This window comes from Phyllobates terribilis, unplaced genomic scaffold (assembly GCF_046119375.1).
Source record: "Phyllobates terribilis strain yellow unplaced genomic scaffold, ASM4611937v1 Scaffold_5__5_contigs__length_657084704, whole genome shotgun sequence".
In the NCBI taxonomy this organism is placed as follows: domain Eukaryota; kingdom Metazoa; phylum Chordata; class Amphibia; order Anura; family Dendrobatidae; genus Phyllobates; species Phyllobates terribilis.
Window position 1 is genome coordinate 262,216,313 of NW_027362765.1, and position 14,232 is coordinate 262,230,544.

At 42.4% G+C, this 14,232-nt stretch overlaps 1 protein-coding gene across 5 annotated transcripts in view; it reads right to left on the bottom strand.

Moving 5' to 3' along the window:
* Nucleotides 1-14,232, bottom strand: part of CARD14 (caspase recruitment domain family member 14) — a 160,442-nt gene that overhangs the window by 58,670 nt on the left and 87,540 nt on the right. For all 5 annotated transcript variants that reach the window (XM_073684112.1, XM_073684109.1, XM_073684111.1 and 2 more), the window contains 3 exons: nt 8,778-8,903; nt 8,422-8,574; nt 430-564 (listed from right to left, as the gene is read on the bottom strand). In XM_073684112.1, the coding sequence (XP_073540213.1) occupies nt 430-564; nt 8,422-8,574; nt 8,778-8,903 (414 nt within the window). The remainder of the gene's footprint in view (nt 1-429; nt 565-8,421; nt 8,575-8,777; nt 8,904-14,232) is intronic.

Genomic DNA, 14,232 nt, shown 5'->3' on the forward strand with positions numbered 1-14,232 from the left:
ATATCACAAATCTATTACTGTATAACATACTGTGAAAGAAGCAAGGCAAAGGTTTGCATCTGCATGGTACAACATCAACACTGAAAAACAACCAACCCCAAAAATGTTGCATACTTTGCTGAAAAGATCACATTTTCATATGCAGGGGGTACAGAGCTTAAAGTAGCACCTAGGTCATGGTACTTTAGGTCATGGTACGGTCATGGTTATGGCTATGTCATGGTACATTTTGCCACATTAGTTCTGTAAATGACATATGATTGTTGAAGAAATGCCATTGATTACTCACTAGGGAAGTTATTTTGCTGCCGAATAGCATCTCAATGTTATTCATGATATAAATTGCATACTGCAGCAAACTTTAATCTGTTGAAAATATAATATATGGTAAATTAAACATTAACTACATTCCAAAGTGATTTAACAAACCTCTGATGTGCTGCAATAGGACCCCTTGTCACCATCATCAGAAGGACAAATTGCATCCATACGAACAAGCCTTTGATGTTTAAACTTCTGACAGCTGTATATTTGCTCTGGGGATTCTTGATAGTCTTTTCTCATCTGTCAGAGAAAAGCAGAGAGTAAGAAATATTTAAGCTAAATCTTATAATTTAACTGCTTAATGCACAGCAATCCGTATGAAGTCCAGAATTTAGTTCAACTCTATAAACATGTTATCACTATTCTCCACATGCAGTCCACTGACAGGAAATCTTAGGCTTCCCATAGGTGGAAGAGGTAGTGCTTCATGCATCATTAACATATGTCATGCGATATCCGTGGATTGTTTCCACACATGGCCTCACTTATTTAATTGATGGATGCATACAGTTAGGTCCATACATATTTGGACAGAGACAACATTTTTCTAATTTTGGTTCTAGACATTACCACACTGAATTTTAAACAAAACAATTCAGATGCCGTTGAAGTTCAGACTTTCAGCTTTCATTTGAGGGTATCCACAATTGGATGAAGGGTTTAGGAGTTTCAGCTCCTTAACATGTGCTACCCTGTTTTTAAAGGGACCAAAAGTAATTGGACAGATTAAATAATTGTAAATAAAATGTTCATTTCTAGTACTTGGTTGAAAACCCTTTGTTGGCAATGACTGCCTGAAGTCTTGAACTCATGGACATCACCAGACGCTGTGTTTCCTCCTTTTTGATGCTCTGCCAGGCCTTCACTGCTGTGGTTTTCAGTTGCTGTTTGTTTGTGGGCCTTTCTGTCTGAAGTTTAGTCTTTAACAAGTGAAATGCATGCTCAATTGGGTTGAGATCAGATGACTTACTTGGCCATTCAAGAATATTCCACTTCTTTGCTTTAATAAACTCCTGAGTTGCTTTGGCTTTATGTTTTGGGTCATTGTCCATCTGTAGTATGAAACAACAACCAATCAGTTAGGCTGCATTTGGCTGGATCTGAGCACACAGTATGGCTCTGAATACATCAGAATTCATTCGGCTGCTTCTGTCCTGTGTCACATCATCAATAAACACTAGTGACCCAGTGCCACTGGCAACCATGCATGCCCAAGCCGTCACACTGCCTCCGCCGTGTTTTACAGATGATGTGGTATGCTTTGGATCATGAGCTGTACCACGCCTTTGCCATACTTTTCTCTTTCCATCATTCTGGTAGAGGTTGATCTTGGTTTCATCTGTCCAAAGAATGTTCTTCCAGAACTGTGCTGGCTTTTTTAGATGTTTTTTAGCAAAGTCCAGTCTAGCCTTTTTATTCTTGATGCTTATGAGTGGCTTGCACCGTGCAGTGAGCCCTCTGTATTTACTTTCATGCAGTCTTCTCTTTATGGTAGATTTGGATATTGATACGCCTACCTCCTGGAGAGTGTTGTTCACTTGGTTAGCTGTTGTGAAGGGGTTTCTCTTCACCATGGAGATTATTCTGCGATCATCCACCACTGTTGTCTTCCGTGGGCGCCCAGGTCTTTTTGCATTGATGAGTTCACCAGTGCTTTCTTTCTTTCTTAGGATGTACCAAACTGTAGATTTTGCCACTCCTAATATTGTAGCAATTTCTCGGATGGGTTTTTTCTGTTTTTGCAGCTTAAGGATGGCTTGTTTCACCTGCATGGAGAGTTCCTTTGACTGCATGTTTACTTCACAGCAAAACCTTCCAAATGCAAGCACCACACCTCAAATCAACTCTAGGCCTTTTATCTGCTTAATTGAGAATGATATAACGAAGGGATTGCCCACACCTGTCCATGAAATAGCCTTGGAGTCAATTGTCCAATTACTTTTGGTCCCTTTAAAAACAGGGTGGCACATGTTAAGGAGCTGAAACTCCTAAACCCTTCATCCAATTTTAGTGTGGATACCCTCAAATGAAAGCTGAAAGTCTGAACTTCAACTGCATCTGAATTGCTTTGTTTAAAATTCATTGTGGTAATGTCTAGAACCAAAATTAGAAAAATGTTGTCTCTGTCCAAATATATATGGACCTAACTGTGTATATATATATATATATATATATATATATATATATATATATATATATACATACATACAGTACAGACCAAAAGTTTGGACACACCTTCTCATTTAAAGATTTTTCTGTATTTTCATGACTTTGAAAATTGTACATTCACACTGAAGGCATCAAAACTATGAATTAACACATGTGGAATTATATACCTAACAAAAAAAGTGTAAAACAACTGAAAATATGTCTTATATTCTAGGTTCTTCAAAATAGTCACCTTTTGCTTTGATGACTGCTTTGCACACACTTGGCATTCTCTTGATGAGCTTCAAGAGGTAGTCACTGGAAATGGTCTTCCAACAATCTTGAAGGAGTTCCCAGAGATGCTTAGCACTTGTTGGCCCTTTTGCCTTCACTCTGCGGTCCAGCTCACCCCAAACCATCTCGATTGGGTTCGGGTCTGGTGACTGTGGAGGCCAGGTAATCTGGCGTAGCACCCCATCACTCTCCTTCTTGGTCAAATAGCCCTTACACAGCCTGGAGGTGTGTTTGGGGTCATTGTCCTGTTGAAAAAGAAATGATGGTCCTACTAAACGCAAACCGGATGGAATAGCATGCCGCTGCAAGATGCTGTGGTAGCTATGCTGGTTCAGTATGCCTTCAATTTTGAATAAATCCCCAACAATGTCACCAGCAAAGCACCCCCACACTATCACACCTCCTCCTCCATGCTTAACAGTGGGAACCAGGCATGTAGAGTCCATCCGTTCACCTTTTCTGCGTCGCACAAAGACAAGGTAGTTGGAACCAAAGATCTCAAATTTGGACTCATCAGACCAAAGCACAGATTTCCACTTGTCTAATGTCCATTCCTTGTGTTCTTTAGCCCAAACAAGTCTCTTCTGCTTGTTGCCTGTCCTTAGCAGTGGTTTCCTAGCAGCTATTTTACCATGAAGGCCTGCTGCACAAAGTCTCCTCTTAACAGTTGTTGTAGAGATGTGTCTGCTGCTAGAACTCTGTGTGGCATTGACCTCGTCTCTAATCTGAGCTGCTGTTAACCTGCGGTTTCTGAGGCTGGTGACTCGGATAAACTTATCCTCAGAAGCAGAGGTGGTCTTCCTCTCCTGGGGCGGTCCTCATGTGAGCCAGTTTCTTTGTAGAGCTTGATGGTTTTTGCAACTGCGCTTGGGGACACATTCAAAGTTTGCCCAATTTTTCGGACTGACTGACTTTCATTTCTTAAAGTAATGATGGCCACTCGTTTTTCTTTACTTAGCTGCTTTTTTCTTGCCATAATTCAAATTCTAACAGTCTATTCAGTAGGACTATCAGCTGAGTACCCACCTGACTTCTGCACAACACAAATGATGGGTCCCAACCCCATTTATAAGGCAAGAAATCCCACTTATTAAACCTGACAGGGCACACCTGTGAAGTGAAAACCATTTCCGGTGACTACCTCTTGAAGCTCATCAAGAGAATGCCAAGAGTGTGCAAAGCAGTCATCAAAGCAAAAGGTGGCTACTTTGAAGAACCTAGAATATAAGATATAGTTTCAGTTGGTTCACACTTTTTTGTTAAGTATATAACTCCACATGTGTTAATTCATAGTTTTGATGCCTTCAGTGTGAATGTACAATTTTCAAAGTCATGAAAATACAGAAAAATCTTTAAATGAAAAGGTGTGTCCAAACTTTTGGTCTGTACTGTATATATATATATATATATATATATATATATATATATATATATATATATATATATATATATATATATATATGCTGATAGGCCCCCTAATCAGTATCACAACGCCTCCTGATGCAGATAGGCGAAACGTACGTTGGGGGCACTCGTCTGATGTTTTCACATTGAGCTAAGTATGCTAATTTATCTCTATTATACTGTTTGCTGCGCCTGTTAGTTCTTATAGGCATTTGGTAGTTTTTCCTGGCATTTAGTATACTTTAAATACTTATCATTGTAGGTTTTTCTATTCATATACAGTTATATGAAAAAGTTTGGGCACCCCTATTAATCTTAAGCTTAATGTTTTATAAAAATTGGTGTTTTTGCAACAGCTATTTCAGTTTGATATATGTAATAACTGTTGGACACAGTAATGTTTCTGCCTTGAAATGAGGTTTATTGTACTAACAGAAAATGTGCAATCTGCATTCAAACAAAATTTGACAGGTGCATAAGCATGGGCACCCTTATCATTTTCTTGTTTTAAATACTCCTACCTTCTTTTTACTGACTTACTAAAGCACTTTTTTTGGTTTTGTAACCTCATTGAGCTTTGAACTTCATAGCCAGGTGTATGCAATCATGAGAAAAGCTACTTAAAGTGGCCACCTGCAAGTTGTTCTCCTGTTTGAATCTCCTCTGAAGAGTGGCATCATGGGCTCCTCAAAACAACTGTCAAATGATCTGAAAACAAAGATTATTCAACATAGTTGTTCAGGGGAAGGATACAAAAAGCTGTCTCAGCGATTTAACCTGTCAGTTTCCACTGTGAGGAACATAGTAAGGAAATGGAAGAACACAGGGACAGTTCTTGTTAAGGCCAGAAGTGGCAGGCCAAGAAAAACATCAGAAAGGCAGAGAAGAAGAATGGTGAGATCAGTCAAGGACAATCCTCAGCCCACCTCCAGAGAGCTGCAGCATCAACTTGCTGTAGATGGTGTCACTGTGCATCGGTCAACTATACAACGCACTTTGCTCAAGGAGAAGCTGTATGGGAGAGTGATGTGAAAGAAGCCGTTTCTGCAAGCACGCCACAAACAGAGTCGGCTGAGGTATGCAAAAGCACATTTGGAGAAGCCAATTTCTTTTTGGAAGAAGGTCCTGTGGACTGATGAAACCAAGATTGAGTTCTTTGGTCATACAAAAAGGCGTTATGCATGGCGTCAAAAAAACACAGCATTCCAAGAAAAACACTTGCTACCCACAGTAAAATTTGGTGGAGGTTCCATCATGCTTTGGAGCTGTGTGGCCAATGCCGGCACCGGGAATCTTGTTAAAGTTGAGGGACGCATGGATTCCACTCAGTGTCAGCAGATTGTTGACAATAATGTTCAAGAATCAGTGACAAAGTTGAAGTTATCCAGGGGATGGATCTTTCAGCAAGACAATGATCCAAAACATCGCTCCAAATCTACTCAGGCATTCATGCAGAGGAACAATTACAATGTTCTGGAATGGCCATCCCAGTCCCCAGACCTGAATATCATTGAACATCTGTGGGATCATTTGAAGAGAGCTGTCCATGCTCGGCGACCATCAAACTTAACTGAACTGGAATTGTTTTGTAAAGAGGAATGGTCAAAAATACCTTCATCCAGGATCCAGGAAATCATTAAAAGCTACAGGAAGCGACTAGAGGCTGTTATTTTTGCAAAAGGAGGATCTACTAAATATTAATGTCACTTTTCTGGTGAGGTGCCCATACTTATGCACCTGTCAAATTTTGTTTGAATGCAGATTGCACATTTTCTGTTAGTACAATAAACCTCATTTCAAGGCAGAAACATTACTGTGTCCAACAGTTATTACATATATCAAACTGAAATAGCTGTTGCAAAAACACCAATTTTTATAAAACATTAAGCTTAAGATTAATAGGGGTGCCCAAACTTTTTCATATAACTGTACTTGTTTGTACTTTTCATTGAATTTTGATTATTGAAACCTGAAGGAATATATTTATATGTACCGTAATTCACTTTTACACAGTTCATTTAATGTAATGTTATTATATGGTTACTATCATTGTTAATAAGGGATAGGTATTTCTATGTATATTTTTTCTGGCTCATGTGCAATTAATCCGGTACCCATCTTTCCTTTTCTATGATACTCCTTGCTTAATCGTAATTATTTACATGTGTTCATGTTTTTAATGTATTCAATAAAATGATTTATTTTAAATGGAAATTTTGTCACTCTCTTTGAACTAAGGTGGCAATTAGCTTCTTTTTTTGGATAGTTATTGTTTACTAGAGTGTGTTTCCGGTTACTATGATGGATCAGGTATAGGCATCCGTTATGCTATATTCATATTATGATTATCGTAAAAGAAGTTCACACTTCACCACTGGAACTAATTTAGCATGCCTAACTAGGAAGCAGGTTTATAGATTGACATTTTGGTTGCAACAGTGCTGCTGAATAGGACTGGAACCCATACCATGAATTTTCTCTATATAGTTCACTCAAATTGCTCTCTGAAACCCAGACCAGTGACATTTACTGTTAAGTCTCTCTTGCAATTACTATAGTTACTCCTACAATGAAGCCTTGGTTAGCATACTTATTTCTTTTCAAAGACACATTGATGCCTATATATACAGTACAAATAAATGGGCTCTACTTGCACCCATGTGAATACATCTCAAAAGAATATTGCTGTAACACACATACTGTATATTTACCAGGGAATCCCCAAGTTTACCCTACTACCAGCCTTAGGCAACATAGTGGTTGCTACATAGCTGAATACTGCTATGTGCTATGGGCTCACCTGGCAAGGTGGAATCTATAAGCTGTAGGTCTGGGTAAGCAGAATGGACCAGCACCAGTGATGTAACAGAAAAAGCCAGCACATGGATCAGTGAAGACCAGGATAGCAGGGTATGAAGGACAGTAAATGGGCAAAAGAAGCTAAAAGCACTAGACTATTGGGCAGTCACACCCAGGAACAGTGGAGAAGTGCATGCGGTCTGGAACTTTCAGCAGAGATATGGTTACTAGCATAGACATATGCAAATAAACTTGTAGCATGGATATGGTTAATAGTGCGCATGTGCTAACAGGTACTTTGATAGCAGAAATGAACAAGTTACTTGTAGTTTGAAACAGTAGAGCTGAGAGAGGATTCACTGGTCTGAGCTCAGAAGTAGTGGTGGTTGGTGGAAAACAGACAAGAGTTTGCAGAAAGGATAACCAGACACCTGGCTGGAGCTCAGTCAAATGATTGATGAATCAAACTCCTGAGAAACGTGGTAGGTTGTAGGATCTATGCTTCCTGTATACTCAGGCACATATGGGTGCCTGAGCCGACCATAAACAGACCTTGAGTAATTACATCAGAGATCCTTGCTGGGTTAACAGAGTAACCTGGTGTGAAGTAGTACAAAAGGAGATGGCCATAGGAGAAGGTAACAAGTTCTGTGCTGGAACCAGAACAGGTAAATAACACTATAATTCAATACCTGTGGTCCATTATATCTCCCCAACTTCCATAAACTATTGTGAAATGCTGGGTTAAGAAAGTAATCTGGTGTGGACTAGTACAAAAAAGCCGACTATAGGAGGAGGTAAAATTGTGGGCCGCTGGAGGTAAGTAGCAATACAATTCAATACCTGTGCTCCGTTATATCTCCCCAACTTCCATAAACTATTGTGTAATGCTGGGTTAAGAGAGTAACCTGGCGTGGACTAATACATAAGTAGCCAGCCATAAGAGAAGGTAACAAGGTCAGCCGCTGGAGGTAGGTAACACTAACATTGAATTCCTGTGGTCCGTTATATCTCCCCAACTTCCATACACTATTGTGTAATGCTGGGTTAAAAGAGTAACTGGCGTGGACTAGTATAAAAGAAGCCGGCCATAAGAGAAAGTAAGAAGGTCAGAGGTAAGTAACTCTATGATTCAATACCTGTGGTTTGTTATATCTCCCCAACTTCCATAAACTATTGTATAATGCTAAGTTTTTTCCTTTTACATTTATATTTGACTTTTCTCTATTCATCCTTTTTGTTTGCTTTGTTCTTAAACTGTTTATTGAATTCTTCTAATGAAAATGCAACCCTTATGATTGCCTGCCTCACCTTGAGTAAACCTGTTTAAATTTAACCCTATCTGTGTCAGTCACTGTGCTACTCTCATGTGGGATGTAGTGTTTGGGATCAAATGGCCATGCAGAAAAAACTGACCCTCTTACAAGTTTGCATGACCAAATCTCATCTTACCATCCATATCTGTAGATGTGCCTCCAAACTTCGAATCTCCTGCTTGAGTTCCGAATTAGATTCAGTAAGATTCATAACTTGTTCTCTTAGTGAATCCTTCTCATCCAAAAATTGTGAAATCTCAGCTTGAACCATGTCTCTAGCTCTGTATGCCTGCAAATGAAATATAGTGCAAAAAAAGTTTACCAATAGAACTGAACGAACCAGATTAGTAGTTGTTTCAAAGTTGATCCAAAGGTAGTAAGAAAATAATGTGCAAACTTTTGAAAATGTAAATGGTACTATTTTTTTCAGTTGCTTTTTTTATTTAATGGTCAGATAACTTAGTAGAATAGCTTTTTTTTCCATTGTGGTACCTGGTCACGCTCCTTCTGGAGTTCAGACACTTGATCATGGAATGCTTCAGTTTTTTTCTTCAAAATGTCATTATTATCCTGTAAATGTCGACAGTTTTGCAGCATTGTCTCTTTTTCCTCTTTCCACTAAAAAATAACATTTCCATGATATTATCACTTGGACAATGCAAACTGTTAGTGAATTTTTCTCAGTACTATGAGAGAACTATCATGATCTAGGAACAAAATGGATAAGAAATTTTCTTGTAGATCTATCATGTGTAATTATGTGTAAAAGTAAGTACACCAATGCAAAGGTTTTTTTTCCCTATCTTTTTACTTGTGGGCATAATTACTTTTTATTTTCAATCTATCAGTATATAAGGAATGGTGATCATTAGACAAAAAACCACAACAAATTGACTTAAAGGTGAAAAAAATTCAACTATTCTCTGTCTTTTGGAAGGTTCACACGAGCATATAAAAATTTGTCCAAAGTTTTATCCAGAAAACTGGGACAATTTTTTTCTCACTTATCATCCGTGTGCTGTCTGTATGCAATTCGTTTTTACAGCAGCTATTAATCTTTTATAGGACCATTTACTGTTTCCTATGTTACAGAATTGCAATGCATCCGTAAAAATTGGAGGCTTTACTGTGGCTCTGTATGGCATCTCATTTATTTTACACATCCATAGACTTGAATGGGTGAGTCTCATTCAATTTATGGAGAAACTAGTGCATGCTGTAATTTCTTTCACACTCATTCATTCAGTGAAAAAAATCGGTCATCTGCACTGCCCCATTGAATAACATTGGTCTGAGGCCAGTCAGTCTTTTTTACTGACAGCCCTTGGATAGAAAATACAGTTGTATGAAAGAGTCCTTTGTGTGGAAAGAGTAGACACCCATTTAGCAGTACCTTAAACCACATAAGGTACAAATATTGAAAACACAGTAATAGGAAAGAGAAGATCTTAGAGCAATACAAGGCCTCGTTCACACTTGGGGATCAATATCTATAAACCTGAGGGAAGAGTGGGTAAGGGGGCTCCAAAACACAAAAGAAGCACAGTACAAATTTTTCGTTATACTTTTTCTATTTATGGTCCATTACTTATGCTGCATGATGATGGAAAATACTGACCAAAATATGGAGATGTGAATGAGAAAGCGCAACTTAAAATGCAATTTGGATAGTTCCATGTGACCTTCAGAACAAAGGTTTTTATATATATACTGTATATATATAAATATATATATGTATGTATATATATACACTGCTCAAAAAATAAAGGGAACACTCAAATAATACATCCTAGATCTGAATGAATGAAATATTCTCATTGAATACTTTGTTCTTTACAAAGTTGAATGTGCTGACAACAAAATCACACAAAAATCATCAATGGAAATCAAATTTATTAACCAACGGAGGCCTGGATTTGGAGTCACCCCCAAAATTAAAGTGGAAAAACACACTACAAGCTGATCCAACTTTGATGTAATGTCCTTAAAACAAGTGAAAATGAGGCTCAGTATTGTGTGTGGCCTCCATGTGCCTGTATGACCTCCCTACAATGCCTGGGCATGCTCCTGATGAAGTTGCGGATGGTCACCTGTGGGATCTCCTCCCAGACTTGGACTAAAGCATCCGCCAACTCCTGGACAGTCTGTGGTGCAACCTGACGTTGGTGGATGGAGCGAGACATGATGTCCCAGATGTGCTCAATCGAATTCAGGTCTGGGGAACAGGCGGGCCAGTCCATAGCTTCAATGCCTTCATCTTGCAGGAACTGCTGACACACTCCAGCCACATGAGGTCTGGCATTGTCCTGCATTAGGTGGAACCCAGGGCCAACCGCACCAGCATATGGCCTCACAAGGGGTCTGAGGATCTCATCTGGGTACCTAATGGCAGTCAGGCTACCTCTGGCGAGCAAATGGAGGGCTGTGCGGCCCTCCAAAGAAGTGCTACCCTACACCATTACTGACCCACTGCCAAACCGGTCATGCTGAAGGATATTGCAGGCAGCAGATCGCTCTCCACGGCATCTCCAGACTCTGTGACATCTGTCACATGTGCTCAGTGTGAACCTGCTTTCATCTGTGAAAAGCACAGGGTGCCAGTGGCGACTTTGCCAATCCTGGTGTTCTGTGGCAAATGCCAAGCATCCTGTACGGTGTTGGGTTGTGAGCACAACCCCCATCTGTGGATGTCGGGCCCTCATATCACTCTCATGGAGTCGGTTTCTAACCGTTTGTGCAGACACATGCACATTTGTGGCCTGCTGGAGGTCATTTTTCAGGACTCTGGCAGTGCTCCTCCTGTTCCTCCTTGCACAAAGGCGGAGGTAGCGGTCCTGCTGCTGGGTTGTTGCCCTCCTACGGCCCCCTCCACGTCTCCTGGTGTACTGGCCTGTCTCCTGGTAGCGCCTCCAGCCTCTGTACACTACGCTGACAGACACAGCAAACCTTCTTGCCACAGCTCGCATTGATGTGCCATCCTGGATGAGCTGCACTACCTGAGCAACTTGTGTGGGTTGTAGAGTCCGTCTCATGATACCACGAGTGTGAAAGCACAGCCAACATTCAAAAGTGACCAAAACATCAGCCAAAAAGCATTGGTACTGAGATGTGGTCTGTGGTCCCCACCTGCAGAACCACTCCTTTATTGAGGGTGTCTTGATAATTGCCAATAATTTCCATCTATTGTCTATTCCATTTGTACAACAGCATGTGAAATTGATTGTCAATCAGTGTTGCTTCCTAAGTGGACAGTTTGATTTCACAGAAGTTTGATTTACTTGGAGTTATATTCTGTTGTTTAAGTGTTCCCTTTATTTTTTTGAGCAGTGTATATGAAATGGATTTAAAAAAGACCAGCAAACAACACAACATCTTTTGTTCTATTGACGGCTAGATCATCTACAAGCATTGAATGCTGTCCATATTAGCATGTTCAGTCCAAGAGCAGAAAATTGATGTCAGCGAAAATGCTGAAACTCCCAGAATATACCATGCAACATAAAGGAAAGTATTTCCACTGCTGATGTCAAAGTGCATGAGTCTACCAAAAAGATAGGACTACATACTTTTGTCAGATGACAGCAGTTCTCAGGCTCGTTGTGACGCGCCCCCTGGGCCAGTGTTGTTTGGGGGATACCCGGAGCCGGATCAGATGGGGGTTGTAGTCTCCGAGTGGCGGTGACCCGGTCCGTGCCCAGGGTGTCAAGCTCAGTGTGTGGCAGTCCTACAGATGTTGCTGGATGTTCTTTAGTGTCGACTACGCCACCCGTTGATTTGCGGTCACTACGGCCGCCGCTGCAGCAGGGTCCGCTGAGGCTGGTGGTGTGTGTGCAGCTCAGGTAGTATAACCCCCAGCGGGAGGGGTATAGCCTCAGGGGGTCAGGTGTAGAGGATGGTGGTTGTGGAGGTGCAGTGAGGATGGTAATGAGACTCAGAGTCGGGCTGTGCAGTTCAGGGTCTTTACTTACTGCTGTTGTTCTGGTCACTCCGGCCTTGAGTGACCGCCCGAGCCGTGCTGCGTCCACCAGGTCCTGGACTCGGCCAACTCCCAAGTAATTCTGGAGCGTGATCCTGAGCTCCCTTTCTGACGTTCCTTCTCTCTGGCCTTCCCCACCAGGGATCCACCTAAGTCCGGCTCCCTTGGGCCTCTTGTTGGTAAACCCTTGTCTCTGGGTTCCCTGACCCTATTCCTGGTCTGCCTTCCGGGTGGATTTAGTGGGTGGTCGTGGCAGATCCTGCCCACGACCTCCGGTCTCTGGCTAAGGATTAGGGCCCTCCACCAGCTTGGGATCCGGTACCCTTGTGCCAACTCTTCACCCGCTGATCTAATCTTGGGTTCTTGGAGTTCTCTCTTCTCCCCCTCTGGGTCCTTCTTTCTCCTCTCTCTCTCTCTCTTGGCCTTGGAGCTGGCTGAGCTGCTCTGCTTGTCGGACCAAACCTCTACAAAAGACCCTGTTCTAAGATTGTTCCCACCTTATATACTCCCTCTATGTGTGAGCTCAGGTGACCAGCACCCAATGAGCTCCTAGCATTACCCAGACTGCTCCCCCTATCTGCCCCTACACTACTGGGATGTTCCACCCCCCTCCCACTCCAGCCAGGGACAGACACTGTCGTACCTGCACATTTCTCTAGTGGGAGTACCATTGGTCTGTCCCCCGGAAATGGGATGTATGTAGTGCATGCAGCCTACTGAGCTCAGTTCCACACTCCATCCTTACCCGGGAGTGGAATACCACACCTCTGGGTTGAGGTGTAATACCCCTGTAGCAGCCGAATCCTCAGGGTGCTACATTCCCCCCTGGTAAATCACAGCACGTCCTCGGGCTGTTAAAGATAAAAACATCCAAAACATACAATTATTTTTCATAAACATCAACATATAAACATATAAAACATCATATATATATCAGCAATAAAACGTTTTCATAAATAACATTCTTGTAAACATTCCTGTCTCTGGTTCCTCCGGTCACGGTGCAACTTGTGACCGGGTAAAGTGCGACAGTCTCTTGAAGAAAAATGGTTTTCCCATAAAACCAGTAGGGGGCGCTTTAGGAAGCGCAACTATATACAAAGGGGATATGGCCGCTCTCAGTCCTCGGCCAGGTATTAGGAACTAGGGACACACGGGCATCAGTTCACACTTTGTGCCAACGGGGACATATTTAAATCAGCAACAGTTCTTGGTACCCCGACGGGCAACTTTATACAGTCTCTCTCTACCGTACTTCAACGACGGCGTCCTCCTGCTCTTTCTTGTTGGTTGGTTTCAGTTTCAGACCCGTCCGGGTCCTCCTGCTCCTCCTCACACCGCAGCTCCTCCTCCGTCAGGCGATGCACATGGAGGGCGTAGGGTCCTTTGGCACACTTGTGCCGGGTGAAGGTGACCTCGTCCCCTACGTACAGGTCACGACCTCTGTGTCCCTCCGGCAGATGGCTTTCTACGTCTCTGCGTGTGACAAAGACGTCGCCGGGGGTATGATGGTCTCTTATGAAGCCCCACCCATGCTGCAGGTTGAATTTAATCACAGTCCCGGTGGAAGGGGGACCATGAGCTGCACGGGGATTCCTCCTGGTCCGGCTCTTCTGCTCCGCGCTTCTTATCTGCATCTGCTGTTCCCGGACCCGCCTCTCTCTCCGCTCCTTCTCGAAGACCTCGAGCTGCTGGCGGCAGCACTCTGCACGCTCCGCTGCGGCCGCCCGAGTCTCCTGAGTGAACCCCATGAGGTCTTCTCCGGTGGGGTCCCACTCAAACTGTGCCTCCTCCAGCGGGGGTGAGGTCCTCTTTACAGGCTTCGGAGCCGGAATCAGGGGCTCGCACATGGGCCTTGCCTTTTGGAGTTCCAGCTGAATATACTCCTGGGGCCATATGAAGGGCTGCCCATCCGGGCACGTATGCTGGGCGAATAGATCTTCACCCAGGTGCGGCACTCTAGATGTTGAG